We start from the raw sequence: 14,431 nt of genomic DNA, 5'->3' as shown, positions 1-14,431 counted from the left end.
TAGCAGCAAAAGCAGATTTTGCTTGCGGGTCTCCGCCCACCGCTGCTGTTCAGGAAGGCTAATGAGGCGCCTTTTAATAACGTGCATCTTTTTCTCTTCTCATCCAGGGTCAGTTTATTTTTTCTCACAATGCGGCTACTGGCCGGTTGTCTCCAGGGGCAGTTAATAAAGTTTTGTTTAGGATGTGACGGCGTGGAGGAGGTTTGTTTGTGTCACGGCGACGCGGTGGCAGCTAAAAGCTGCCAATCCCCTACTTCTCTTAAGCCCCTCCCACCTAAACATCAGGGCAGCGGTTGCAAAATCAATGAAAGGTGTGGTTCTGCAGCAGCAGGTCCTTTTCTGTCCGTCAGGAGTCGGACTGGGAACCGACCCCTGCAGCCATCCGTCACTTTATTACATCATCACGAGGCAGGAAACATAGCATGTAGCACACCGATGCTAAAACAGATAGCATGGGTTTGTGTGTTAATGTCAAGTTATCTTTTTATTGATCTAAAATAATGGTATTTCACTGAAAATGTTTTTGCGTGCGAGTCGACTCAAAGCGGATTTAGTCCTCATCCATATGTCCCAGTTAGGAACACGGCTTATAGTCTTAGTGCTCGCAACCACAACAACAACAACAACAACAAAGTGATGCACATATTTAGTACCAGGTCATTCCGTGGCTCATGTTCCCGTAGGCCTCGCGTTAATCCCTCGGCCCTCTGCTTTATTTCTGTGTAATCCGGGTTGTCTCTGCGTTGGACAGGGCGAGGCGATGGGCTGCGTAAAGAGCAAAGCGGAGAAAGGCCCGACGCTGAAGTACCGGCTGGACGACCCCGCCGTGTCGGAGGCCAACTCCGCGGCCGCCACGCCTCAGGTCGGGCACTACGGGCCGGATCCCACTCAGCTGCAGCAGAACCAGCCGCCGCCCTCCTCCTCCTCCTCGGGCTCCGGGGCGATGAACTTCAACCACGCCATCACGCCGTTCGGCGGCGCCTCGGTTGCCATGACTCCCTTCGGAGGGGCGGCGTCCTCCTTCGCCGGTCCCGTGTCCAACTCCTTTTCTGGCGCCGTCTCGAGTGAGTCGTCGTGTTTTATTCTGAGACGTCCCGGAGAGCTCTGTTCGGAGCAGCTCGAAATCTTCAGGCTCTTTTTAGTCTTCCCTTCCGTCTGGGGGCGTTTTAATGCGACATCTTCTTTCATATATATATTTTTTTTAATCCGGCGGTGGAGACTTGCCTTTGACTCGCTGCATGTGTTTAATCCATCGTATTTTTCATCATTCCGACTTGTGGCTTGGCTGGACAGACGGCGGTGGTCTGCTGGTCGCCCGGGGAATGAAGCCGTCCTGAGGTTGACGTGCTTCTTTTGCCTTTTTAGTAAAAAAAAAAAACTAAAAAAAAAACTGTCGACAATAGTTTGATGGATGGAAATCAAATTTGGCTTTAGCGATCCGTTGATCTCGGAGACTGATTCCCCGGACTTTCATTCTGTAGCCGCCACCGAGGCAGGAATAACCAGCCTTCCGGTTTTATCCAGCAGTCAGACGCCCTGTTCCCGTCTTTTAACCGGGACCCTGCTGTTAATGCCGCTTGCCCTAAACGTGCCTGAGCAAAGGCGGTCATCGCCCCCCCCTTCAACTTCGTAATGTCCTCTACTTACACCCTGGTAAGGTATTAATTCATTCCCCCCCCCCCCCCCATGTTTCTGTGTCTTTAGGTGGCGTTACCTTCTTCGTGGCCTTGTACGACTACGAAGCGCGAACGTCGGACGATCTGTCTTTTAGAAAAGGAGACCGCTTCCAGATCATCAATAACACGTAAGCGCTCGTTTGCCTTCACGGATGAGTTTGTCTCCCTCGATGGACGCCGCCTGGGAGTCTTTGATTTAATCCGCGCTGTCGCCTGAGGTTATGGGATTGTAAAGTAGACGCTGGATGAGTCTCATTCCTCGAGTTTTAACAATAACTGCCATCAAAGTGGTTTAAGAACCGAACCGATCACAGCGGGGGGGGGGGGGGGGGGCTGACTGCTAAATGAACGAGCCGTTTCTGTCCTCCTGCAGGGAAGGAGACTGGTGGGAGGCTCGCTCCATCAACACGGGGAGGACGGGCTACATCCCGAGCAATTACGTTGCCCCCGCTGACTCCATCCAGGCTGAAGAGTAAGGCCTTATATCTGCAGCGGCTGATACCGCCAAAACCAGGCCGAGGGGGGGGGGGCTCGTGATGTGATTCTGATGCGTTGAGCAGCAGCAGCAGCATCGAGCGAGGCGTCCGCCGGGCTTTCGGCCTTTTTTTACGCTTCTGCTCTCCTTTGACAGGTGGTACTTTGGGAAGATGGGCCGTAAAGACGCCGAGCGGCTGCTGCTGAACCCGGGGAACCATCGGGGAACTTTCCTGGTTCGAGAAAGTGAGACTACTAAAGGTGAGGAGCGACTCCAGGCCGTCGGCGTTCCCGATGTCCCGGTGTCAAATCGTTTTTTTCACGTGAAATACTGCGGCGCCAGACACAATCGATTGAGCTGAATGCTAACAGCGTGCTAATGCCCGGCGCTAATAGACGTGAAACACACACCGCATCCCTTACATGTTTGCAATCGCTAACAATTTAGCTTGGATGGCTAAAGAGGATTCTTCCTCCCCCCCCCCCCCCCCCCCCCCCCCTCTGCCTCCCGTAGGTGCTTATTCCCTCTCCATACGGGACTGGGATGAAGCCAAAGGAGACAATGTGAAGCACTACAAGATCCGCAAGCTGGACAGCGGCGGCTACTACATCACCACGCGAGCCCAGTTTGACACGTTGCAGAAGCTCGCCAAGCACTACACCGGTACGTGATGCCACGCCTCTTCCTTTCTGGCCCTTCGCTGACTTCCTCCTTCGTTTGCTCGCCTTCCATCACGCGTGAGAGTAGCGCTCCGCTGCTCCGTGCCGCCGCGCAGCATCCCGCGCTAGCGGAGTGTTACCAAGGGAGACGAATAGCTTTTAAAAAAACATTTTTTTTTACCAACAATCGATGGCACGCTTGTGATTTCGAGCCGCTCCCCTCGTCCCCGTCCCTTTCAGTAGGAATCGGGAGCTGGTTCCAGTTTTTAGCGCTTTGCCGTTCACATTCGAAGGTTGTGTGTGGCGTTGTGATTTCTCTCTCGCTTCTCGCCACAGAGCACGCTGATGGGCTCTGCCACCGGTTGACCACGGTGTGTCCCACGGTCAAACCGCAGACCCAGGGCCTCGCCAAAGACGCCTGGGAGATTCCCCGGGAGTCCCTGCGGCTGGAGGTCAAGCTGGGCCAGGGCTGCTTCGGAGAGGTTTGGATGGGTAAGTGTGAGGCAGGGAAAAGATGGCCGACTCGTATTTACATCGGAAATGCACATCGTGTGAATAAACTCAACTATATTTATTTCCGTCTTGCTTGGGAATGATCCACTTCCTGCACTTCCTCCCTCCAGGGGGAATTTATTCCTTCCTTTATGAACCCCCCGAGCTCGTATCCGCTCATTTCCGGGCGGATTACACGCGTGACGGGACATGTCCAAGCAATCACAAGCCCCGATTACTGTTGTTGTCCTGCTGCCACCTCATTAACTCCGCTGATTACCTCTACGGGCGTGTTTCTCCCCCCCCCCCGGCTTCGTCTCCTCAGGCACGTGGAACGGCACCACCAAGGTGGCCATAAAGACGCTGAAGCCGGGCACCATGTCACCCGAGGCCTTCCTCCAGGAGGCTCAGATCATGAAGAAGCTCAGACACGACAAGCTGGTGCCTCTTTACGCCGTCGTGTCCGAGGAGCCGATTTATATCGTCACGGAGTACATGGCAAAAGGTGCATGACACGTTTCAGGAGCGTGTCAGCGTGCGGGCGGTGTCGCCTTCCTGGCGGGGTCTGCCTTTACGGCCCGCCTCTGTTTCTCATTTCGCAGGAAGCTTGCTCGACTTCCTCAAAGAGGGCGACGGCAAATTCCTGAAGCTGCCCTTGCTGGTGGACATGGCGGCGCAGGTGAGGCAAATCGCACGCGCGCCTACCTTTCCTGCTGCTTCACAAGAGCATGGATTTGCATCGGTGAAAGCTTTTGAGTTATTTTAAGCGTCCGACTTTACGGGAAGAAGACGCGCCGTGGCGGGCGCCGCTTTTCTTCTCTCGTCGTCACGCCCGATGGGAAATGGGTCGACGCGAGACGCTGTCAAATGCTCCTGTTTGTAGATCGCTGACGGGATGGCGTTCATCGAGAGGATGAACTACATCCACAGGGACCTGCGAGCCGCCAACATCCTCGTCGGGGACAACCTGGTGTGCAAGATCGCCGACTTCGGTCTGGCCCGGTTGATCGAAGACAACGAGTACACGGCAAGGCAAGGTGGGTGCGCACGATGACGTCATTATGGGGGGGTCAGTTGTGATTTTCCCAGACACAAAAGGCTGAAACGCAGACATGCGCCCTCTAGTGGAGGCTCCTGTCATCACCCCTCTCTCTCCTCCTATCGCACACACAGGAGCCAAATTCCCCATTAAATGGACGGCCCCCGAGGCCGCCCTGTACGGTCGCTTCACCATCAAGTCGGACGTCTGGTCTTTTGGGATCTTGCTCACCGAGCTGGTCACCAAAGGCAGAGTGCCCTACCCAGGTGACTGGCAGACACACACGCACACACACACACACACACACACACACACACACACACACACACACGGTGGTTCGCAGCCTGGGCTATCAGCTTTCAGTGTGACAGTAGACATCAAGCTGGCGCGCCTGTTTATGTGGGAGGATGAGGCAAGGCCGTCTGACATTGTCTGCGCTGGTTGTTTATGCCTCTGCAGGGGGAGATCTCACCCCCACACACACACACACACATTTGAGATTAGATGGGACCATCTGGTAGGAGGACGATCAGGAGATTGAACGCCACTCTTGTTTATAACCATCTGCCAGGCTGATATTGCCCCCGGGGGGGTGGGGGGGGGGCGCTGCGCCACACATCTCCTATCGCCGTCGGATGTAGAGTAGAAACTACAAACGGTGCATTCAGGGGAAATTAATAGATGTGAACTCTGAAGTTTAATTTTTAGCTGTCATTGTCTGCCCCCCCCCCCCCCCGCATCAGGCATGGTGAACAGGGAGGTGCTGGAGCAGGTGGAGCGCGGGTACCGCATGCCCTGCCCCCAGGGGTGCCCCGAGTCCCTGCACGAGATGATGAAGCTCTGCTGGAAGAAGGATCCGGACGAGAGGCCCACTTTCGAGTACCTCCAGTCCTTCCTGGAGGACTATTTCACAGCCACGGAGCCACAGTACCAACCTGGAGAGAACCTATAGCCTGGATCCCTTCTGCATATCCCTACGCCCCGGGAGGGAACTCGATTTAAGACTGAACTCTTTACTTGTTCAACTCTATACGAAGTCGGCCGTTAACCGCGGGTAACGGTCGCAGGAACCACTACGTAGTCTCCCCATCTTGATTTTTGTTTGTGCATTAATTTCATATCTTTTTTTTGGGGGGGGGGGGTTCTCAGTCCTGGTACTACACACGTCTTAGCCATGTGACGTTTGAGTGAGGTAGGAAGACAGCCGACGTGAGTTAAGCTGCGGCGATGTGGTTCAAGCCGGAGGTCTCACGCTCCGCCTGCGTTCAAATTTATGCATCAAAACAATTCATTATTAACAGAGATAATATATTAAACGATGGGAGAAGCTCTCAGGGGACTGGAGGTCATTTGACAATGATTACTTTAAATTCATTTTACCACACAGCTTAACTCGGGTTCCTCGGGTTTCCTCAGCCGGGGGTGCATTTTCCACATTTGTTATATCTGTGCGACTGGAGTGTGACTGACACGGTTTTTATACATGATTTAATAATATATGTTCCTTTGTTATCCTAAGATTTTATTATCACACTTTTTTTTATATCACATTGAAGGTCTTCACCATCATCATCATCATCAGGCAGAAATCTGATAGTACTTTTACCATGTTTCTCTCTGTCTCCTCCAGCCCTGCTTGTACAACGTCACTGTGATTACATTCTTACACAGAAGAAAATGGGTCAGCGAGCTAAACGGTGATCAAACTCACGGACTTGTGACTCTTTCAAGCTAGAAGGACGCCTCGCATTGTAAATGTCCGGACATCCCATAATACGGGAAGGTTTTACTGGCTGTAGATGGCCTTTAACTCTTAAAATGTGACAGATCAACATGTTGGGATTTATTGCATTTTTAAAAAGTGAGTTCACCATTTCTGCTCCAATTTGAGACAGTATTATAATACTAAGTGATGCCTGCACTTATAAAGAAGGGCTTTGTATTGTTATAAAATCCTCATTTTATAATATCATTAGTAAAATGGGCAACATATATGTGAGAGGGAGGTAGGAGGTCGTGGGGTCGATGCTCGCCCCAGTGGATTTGTACAATAAAGTGAATTTTCGCTCCAGTCCTCTTTTTTACATGTTTAATAATGTGTCTCTTTAAATGATCCATTTCGACCAATGACAGGCCGAGGTGGGCGGGATCAACATATGTCACTTACAGTATGAGAAACTAAGTCCAAAGGTGTTTGGACGTCAAAACGAGTTTCTGCGCCAACATGTTGCACAAAATTATTAATTTAACTGTCAAAGATGTTCGATTCCCGACGTCTCTTGAGCAACACGGGTCAGACGCCATGGTAAGGACATTGGTGCGGGTTTAGAACCATTTATTATCGGTGATAATAATAAGAGCTAACTTTACTCCATGTTTCCGCACTGCAGCACACCGACCCGGATTATTCGCTCGCGTACGTGGTGATCGATACGGACGTCGGGGCGAAAGGCTTCGGCCTCACATTCACTCTGGGGAAAGGGACGGAAATTGGTAATATTTATAAACGCTGTGTATTTCCAGGTTCCCTGAACGCAACACTCTAAAAGCGTTCATCGCTGCCGCCTTTACGGAATCTTGTAAAAATCAGAATATCCAGATGCTCAAATGCTTTTATTTTACCGCTTTTTTATCGTAAAAAGTGATTGTTTGGTTTTTAAGTAATGAAAAAAGAACGATTTAAATCTATTTTCTCTTGTCAACGTCTTCAGTCAGAGCTGTGGCGTCTATTTCATCCTGCCTCAAGAGTGACAAAAAAGCTCCAACGTTGAGGATTCTAATTATTTATAATTATAAATATCTACCTGCTATTGAGCACAGCCAATATTACAATCGAGAAAATATTTGTGAGGTCAAAATATATCAGCCCTACATTTGAAATTGAATATATATCACTTGGGTCATAAATCCGAGCAAAAACATATAAAATATGTCCGTGTCGTAAATTATTCTTACATTTAAGCATCAGAAAAGAAGCGCTTTATTCAGTTCTGACTGATCTTTATACTTTTTGTGTGCTTGTTCAGCCTTAAATCTCCACAGCGCCATCATGTGGTGACATTAACCAATACAACGGATTTCTGTGAAAGCAGGACAGTCCAAACTTTTAATACATTTGTCCATTGTAAACCTGCAGTGGTTTGTTTTTGTCCACTGTAAACCTGCAGTGGTTTGTTGTTGTCCACTGTAAACCTGCAGTGGCTTGTTTTTGTCCACTGTAAACCTGCAGTGGTTTGTTGTTGTCCACTGTAAACCTGCAGTGGTTTGTTGTTGTCCACTGTAAACCTGCGGTGGTTTGTTGTTGTCCACTGTAAACCTGCAGTGGTTTGTTGTTGTCCACTGTAAACCTGCAGTGGTTTATTGTTGTCCGCTGTAAACCTGCAGTGGTTTGTTGTTGTCCACTGTAAACCTGCAGTGGTTTGTTGTTGTCCACTGTAAACCTGCAGTGGTTTGTTTTTGTCCACTGTAAACCTGCAGTGGTTTGTTGTTGTCCACTGTAAACCTGCAGTGGTTTGTTGTTGTCCACTGTAAACCTGCAGTGGTTTGTTGTTGTCCACTGTAAACCTGCAGTGGTTTGTTTTTGTCCACTGTAAACCTGCAGTGGTTTGTTTTTGTCCACTGTAAACCTGCAGTGGTTCGTTGTTGTCCACTGTAAACCTGCAGTGGTTCGTTGTTGTCCACTGTAAACCTGCAGTGGTTCGTTGTTGTCCACTGTAAACCTGCAGTGGTTCGTTGTTGTCCACTTTAAACCTGCAGTGGTTTGTTGTTGTCCACTGTAAACCTGCAGTGGTTTGTTGTTGTCCACTGTAAACCTGCAGTGGTTTGTTGTTGTCCACTGTAAACCTGCAGTGGTTTGTTGTTGTCCACTGTAAACCTGCAGTGGTTTGCGCTGTGAGGACTCTGGCAGGACTGGTGGTCGGGAAATCCTTGCAGGAGATTGTGAGCGACTTTCGTGGATTTTACCGCCTCTTATCCAGCGACAGCCAGATGAGATGGGTGAGAATGAGCACACAAGTACAGAAAATATTGTCATGATGAGACCCCCCCCCACCCCCCTCCCTCCCCCCTAAAGGTGTCCTTTTGAACCAGTTAGGACCAGAGAAAGGAGTGATCCACCTCGCCACCGCCGCCGTGCTGAATGCCGTGTGGGACCTGTGGGCGAGAGCCGAGGGCAAGGTGGGGCCGGTGACCTTTTAATGACATTCAGTGACTCGCTAACTGTTGTCGTCGTTCTCCTGCAGCCGCTGTGGAAGCTGCTCGTCGACATGGTAAGCCACGCGAGGCGCAGATTGATTATTATTGCGATCAGACGGGAAACGGCGTGTTTTCACGTGAATCAATTCAGGATCCCGAGCAGATCGTGTCATGCATCGACTTCAGGTACATCACCGATGCGCTAACGCAGGAGGAGGCTCTCGGTGAGACGGGTTTAAATTACGTGTAATTCATCTTATTAATCACTGGCGGCAAAGCAACAAACTCTTTCTCTATCCCTGTTTCCTGTGCAGAAATACTCAGGAAGGCGCAGGAGGGCAAGCAGCAGAGAGGTGAGCCCCCCCACACCCCCCCCTAACAGTCATTCATTAAATACTGAATGGATTGGGGACTGAAATCTGTCTCTTATACACGAGAGGAGATCTTTTAATCTGCCCAACGAGCCCCCCCCCCTGGACTCGGGGTTAATCGCTCCTTTCTCCCGGCAGAGGAGCAGCTGCTGAAAGAGGGTTACCCTGCCTACACCACCTCCTGTGCGTGGCTCGGGTACTCGGACTCGCAGCTCAGACAGGTCTCTGTTAATGAAACATCACGTCAGGAAGGCACCTTTCTGCGTGCATCGTCGTAGCAAAGAATATTCTGCAGGGCTTGGAAAACCGGGGCTCTCTGGAGCTGCAAACGGCCGGCAGTCGATGAGTTAAAAGACTTCCTCTCTGCAGCTCTGCACAGACGCACTTGAGAGCGGTTGGACCAAATTCAAGGTGAAGGTCGGCGCCGATCTCCAGGACGACAGACGCAGGTGCCGCCTCATCAGGGAAATCATTGGACCCGATAACGCTTTGGTATACGCTTGTTTTTTGTTTTTTTAACCCTGCTGTTGTTTTTAAATCAGGACATACCGGTTTACTGAAGTCTGTTGTGTGTGTGTGTGTGTGTGTGTTAGATGATCGATGCCAACCAGAAATGGGACGTGGCCCAAGCCATCAGCTGGGTGTCCAGCCTGGCCGAGTTCAGACCTCTCTGGATCGAGGAGCCCACGTCTCCAGATGACATCTTGGGTCACGCTGCGATCTCCAAGGTGAGCGAGCATCTCTGGGGGGGGGGTCCCATTCCTTTGCACTTTTTTTCCCCCCCGGTAGGATCAGAATCTTGCCTTGGCCCCGATAGTAGTGGCGGCTGAAAACTGAAAGGCTCAACTCTGTCGTTGCAGGCTTTGGCTCCCCTCGGGGTCGGCGTGGCAACAGGAGAGCAGGTCAGAGCTCAGCTTTAATCTCAACTTAGCATATCGTCTTCTCGTGTTGACAGCGTTCAGCTTCCGTATCGGGTCTCATGCGTCCTTCTCCAGTGTCAGAACCGGGTGATGTTCAAGCAGTTCCTGCAGGCCTCGGCCCTGCAGTTTGTCCAGATCGACAGCTGCCGGCTGGGCAGCGTCAACGAGAACCTGGCCGTGCTGCTGATGGCTCACAAGTTCCAGGGTAAAAACGCACGACGCGGCGTTCTGACCAGAAGAGTACGGAGCGCCAGAAGGGACAAGATGTACCCCGATACGCCGTTCCTGAGGAGAAGCTTGTTTTTATACGCTTCCTGTATTTATTTGAAGGCTCATTACTTCACATCTTAAGCGGACTCGAACCTTTTCCTTGTTTGCCAGTGCCGGTCTGTCCTCACGCCGGGGGCGTCGGCCTCTGCGAGCTCGTCCAGCATATCATCCTGTTCGACTACATTTCTGTGTCTCGGAGTCTCAGGAACCGGTACGAGCAGGATTTACTGTTGCTCGACCGTAATTACGGTGTTATAATGGCTCCTTTGTTCCTGTTCCAGAATGTGCGAGTACACGGATCACCTGCACGAACACTTCGCCAGTCCCGTGGTGATCCGAAACGCCCACTACATGCCTCCCGAGGTGAGACAAGCCACGGGGGGACGACGACGACGACTTGTGAGCCTTTGCTTTCCGTCCACGCGTTGTTCTCTGAGCCGCTTCTTGTTTCTCAGGACCCGGGATATTCCGCGGAGATGCTGGAATCATCGGTGCAGACGCACCGGTACCCGGAAGGGGACGCGTGGAAGCTGCGCGCGGACGGATGACGTGGAACCAGAACCAGAATCCTTTCGGTTGATCCCAGAGGGAAATTCCGTTTGCAGCAGTGCAACGATGGAAATATAATATAAACAATAGGTTCAAGATGTCAGTAATGCACAGATGAAGCTGAGGTGGTAACAAACTCTTTATTTACCAATTAGATATGGAAAATGAGCATTTGATCAAAAAAAAAAAAAAAAAAAAGTGTTTCACATTTAGCAGAGTTCAGCTATTGAAAATCTAATCTGAATCTCCCCTGATTTTATTTATCATTAATGCAAGAATGTACCACAGCTCATTATAAATTCAGTACAATCACAATAAAACGTCCCCTTCTTTTTTCTCCCAGTAGACGTTGCACCTTTTTAACCGTTTAAAGTGGGTCTTCACACGGCCATCTGCATCTTAATGGGCGGATGCGGGTTGTAATCGCAGATCTCGAAGTCCTCGACACGGAAATCGTCAATGCGCTCCACTTTCCTCAGGATCTTCAGCCGGGGGAAGGGGCGGAGCTCCCTCTGCAACTGCGAAGCGTACGCAGACCAGCTCATCAAAGTCGGTAATAAAGCCGAGATTGCGGCGGCGAGTGGCCGTGACCTTGAGATGACCCTACCTGTTCTTTAAGAGGTTCAATGTGGTTGAGGTAGATGTGGGCGTCTCCCAGGGTGTGGATGAAGTCTCCAGGCTGGCAGAAGACGAAGACGAAGAAGAGGAGCTCGTGAAGGGACAGAACTTCGCGTCAAAGATCCTCTCGTGAAAGCGCGCCGCCCCCCCCCCCCTCACCTTGAGGTCCGTGACGTGCGCGATCATGTAGGTGAGGAGCGCGTAGCTGGCGATATTGAAGGGCACCCCGAGGCCCATATCCCCGGAGCGCTGGTACAGCTGGCAGGACAGCTCGCCGTCGCAGACGTAGAACTGACACAGGGCGTGGCAGGGGGGCAGCGCCATGGAGGGCAGGTCTGCAGAGCGACAGGGGAGAGAGAGGATGGATTCAGGTAGGCGGAGTGTCACGGGGGGGGAGTCGTATTCATTCGCTCCACCTTTGGGGTTCCAAGCGCACATGATGATCCGCCTGTCCTCCGGATTCGTCCTGATGGTGTCGATGACCTTCTGCAGCTGGTCGACGCCCTGTCCTGTATAATCTGGACAGGGGGGGGGGGGGGGGTCACTTGAGATTCTGAGTACTTGAGGAAGTTCTTCTCTGTAGTGTTGACACCACATTATCAGAGGCGGTGATCTCACCACGACCAACCTGCATGCATGTTTGTGTACTCTGCACCAAAGTGCCTCCACTGGAAGCCGTACACGGGCCCCAGGTCGCCTTCCTCTCGATCCGTAAACCCAAGATTGTCAAGGAAGTCCCTCGAGCCGTTGGCCTCCCAGATCTTCACCCCCTTTGCCGACAGCTCCTTGGCATTTGTGGATCCCTGGAATCACATTATTATATATATATACACATACATATTTCTTTAATTTTTTTTTTTCAAAGCAGCGATGTGGATTTAGACACGTCATCACGCCTCGTCTTCGTCACCTTGATGAACCACAGCAGCTCTTCAAGGATCCCCCTCCAGAAGACTTTCTTGGTGGTCAGCAGAGGGAACTGATCTAGGAACACGCAGGAACAGGATATATTAGCACTTACATAATGACAGCAACCTGTTAATTACTACCAAAACGTGCGAACAGCACGCCCCCCCCCGGTGGACAACCCGAGTAATAGCAAACGTTGCTCATTACGCCAATTCGATTTTCGTTTCCAAAAATAAAATAAAGCACAAAAGCCGAAAAATGAACTGAAAACTCGTAGACAAATAAAAGTGAATTGGAATTTAGACGAAATAATTTCATTTTCGCTTTGAACAAGAAAGTAAAAAAAACACTGGAAATCAAATGTTTCCGTTTGTCAAAGAGACCGGATGTGATTTTCTGGGTACAAAATAAATTCTAATGTCGGACTTCCGGTTTGATAGAGTGGCTTTTATAGATATCTTAATATATCTATAGGCAAATAAAAATAAAACAAAAAGAGACTTTCATAGAACGTTTTGTGTTCTAGAATGGAATGTTCATGATATCTCACCGCGCAGGCTGTATCTGGCCTGAGCACCGAACACCGACACGACGCCGGTCCCCGTTCGGTCGCCCTTCCTGCGGCCGTGCTGCAGGACGTGCTGGACCTGATCCAGATACCCGCGCTCATCGCAGAAAACACCGAGGCTCTTCTTCTCCATCGTGGACGTCACTTCCTGCTTGTCACTTCCGTCCTTTTCGGTTGGCGTTTCAGAATTGACGGGCATTTCCTGTGGATAAAGTGTGCAGCTGAGAATGATTTTCCCGGGTGAATTTGAAAGACGATCACGGGAAGCTTCCGGGTCGCAGAAAAATCGCGTCACGCTTAAAGCAAAAGGCGGAACTCAAATCTATTTTCTTCCTCCATGAGAACAAAAAGGTAATAATCTATCTTCACTACATCTGGGGTTGTCTTTAACTGTAATTATTGTTGTTTATTACATGTCACTTTGTAAGAGACAGATTAAAGAAATAATGTCTTAAATTTAAGATCCAAAAAGACAGCATTCTTTAAACTGGCCACAAGGTGGTGCCAAATTCAACCATTAAATATATTTTGGAGGCCATTCAGAAATGGAGAGCTACAACAAAAAGGTCTACTCCGGATCATTTTAATCCACATCTACTCTCAATAATGGAAATATACAGAGCAGCAGCCGGAATAACACACAGCTGACCATAATTATTGATGCTGTCAGGCAACAGCATATCAATTATTGGAGCATTGATCGTAAGCCTTCTTCTCGTCCTGCTGCTGTTGGTTCCAGTGTCATTGTGCCTATTTAACTCTGTGCTATATCATATGTTAAAATATATAGAGAATATCTATTTTATTCAGAGGCCGATGTTCTTGCCTCAAAGTGGGATTCAAACGGCCAACTTGCTTTTTCAAAGTCTCTAATCTGCATGATTAGAGCAACATATACAACGATCTGTGTTGTCCTTGTAGAGAACTCTAAACATGGTGGCTGTGTGGTAAACCTGGACTTCCCAACCTTTGAATGAAGACCAGCAGGAGCCGGGCTGGAACGCAGCTGACCCTCAGCTGCTTTTTATCAGCCTGTCACTACACCCAAGTCCTAATGCCAGCCTGCTGCTCCGATTACGGCCGACAGTAAAATAACAGTTTGGAAGCTTTTAGGAAAACCGGCAATTAGCCGCTTTCTCATCTCAGGCTTTCCTGGAGTTTATTATGAGCTGGACCGTGTCCATCTCGGTTTTGTGTTGCAAAGGCTGACGAAAAACAGATCTGCATTGCAGAGACAGTTCCTGTTATCTGACCCCTATCTTTACCTTGTAAATCAATTTGTTTGATCTGAGAGAGCGACTATGCAGCAAATGAAGACAAGCGAGCACGAGTGTTTGTTTTTGGCCGCTGTCTTGCCTTTTGATCAACGATCTGCATCTGGAGGCCGAAGTGATTGCAGGCTCGGGAACGGTGGAAAGGATCACTGCGCCTCGAACAGTTAACAGAGATGGCTGCCAGTGAACCCTTTACTCTGATTCTGGTTCGTTCTTGGCCGCCGTTGGGACTATTTTGTGCAGCAGACGTCGCTGTTATGGCAACAGTATCCAAAGGCGAAGACATATTTAATGTTTGAAAGTTATGATGCGCTTCACGCACAGCATGGAAGCTCTTCAAATGCCGTAAGGGAATCACTGTAGATAAAGAATTATGTGTATTATTATTATTATTGGGTTTAACAAAGGCAAAAGTAT

The 14,431-nt window shown here is 49.9% G+C and overlaps 3 protein-coding genes across 4 annotated transcripts; 2 read left to right on the top strand and 1 right to left on the bottom strand.

The window, feature by feature from the left end:
* The first annotated feature begins 760 nt into the window (after nt 1–760).
* On the top strand, nt 761–5,293 carry LOC137903771 (tyrosine-protein kinase yes-like). Of its 2 annotated transcripts, none has more exons than XM_068747918.1 (11): nt 761–1,033; nt 1,659–1,804; nt 2,050–2,148; nt 2,308–2,411; nt 2,665–2,814; nt 3,147–3,302; nt 3,628–3,807; nt 3,905–3,981; nt 4,186–4,339; nt 4,476–4,607; nt 5,085–5,293. In XM_068747918.1, exons 1-11 carry the CDS (start codon nt 761–763, stop codon nt 5,291–5,293), a joined length of 1,680 nt encoding a protein of 559 aa, XP_068604019.1. The 2 variants fall into 2 exon arrangements, with proteins under 2 accessions (XP_068604019.1, XP_068604020.1); XM_068747919.1 differs by having other exon boundaries at nt 761–1,064; nt 1,705–1,804.
* A 1,254-nt stretch (nt 5,294–6,547) lies between these two features.
* On the top strand, nt 6,548–10,644 carry enosf1 (enolase superfamily member 1). The gene is made up of 15 exons (XM_068748259.1): nt 6,548–6,646; nt 6,732–6,834; nt 8,222–8,337; nt 8,431–8,517; nt 8,583–8,609; nt 8,687–8,759; nt 8,850–8,888; nt 9,045–9,127; nt 9,276–9,398; nt 9,500–9,634; nt 9,767–9,808; nt 9,902–10,031; nt 10,208–10,307; nt 10,378–10,459; nt 10,552–10,644. The coding sequence occupies exons 1-15, from the start codon at nt 6,566–6,568 to the stop codon at nt 10,642–10,644; spliced, it is 1,314 nt and encodes a 437-aa protein (XP_068604360.1). The 5' UTR covers nt 6,548–6,565.
* Nucleotides 10,645–10,650: 6 nt separating this feature from the next.
* On the bottom strand, nt 10,651–12,873 carry tyms (thymidylate synthetase). The gene is made up of 7 exons (XM_068747887.1): nt 12,723–12,873; nt 12,174–12,247; nt 11,892–12,066; nt 11,680–11,781; nt 11,423–11,598; nt 11,253–11,324; nt 10,651–11,163 (listed from the first exon to the last, which is right to left on the bottom strand). Exons 1-7 carry the CDS (start codon nt 12,871–12,873, stop codon nt 11,026–11,028), a joined length of 888 nt encoding a protein of 295 aa, XP_068603988.1. The 3' UTR covers nt 10,651–11,025.
* Nucleotides 12,874–14,431: the final 1,558 nt, after the last annotated feature.

Source organism: Brachionichthys hirsutus, chromosome 14, assembly GCF_040956055.1.
Source record: "Brachionichthys hirsutus isolate HB-005 chromosome 14, CSIRO-AGI_Bhir_v1, whole genome shotgun sequence".
In the NCBI taxonomy this organism is placed as follows: domain Eukaryota; kingdom Metazoa; phylum Chordata; class Actinopteri; order Lophiiformes; family Brachionichthyidae; genus Brachionichthys; species Brachionichthys hirsutus.
This window is presented reverse-complemented; position numbering and strand designations above follow the sequence as displayed.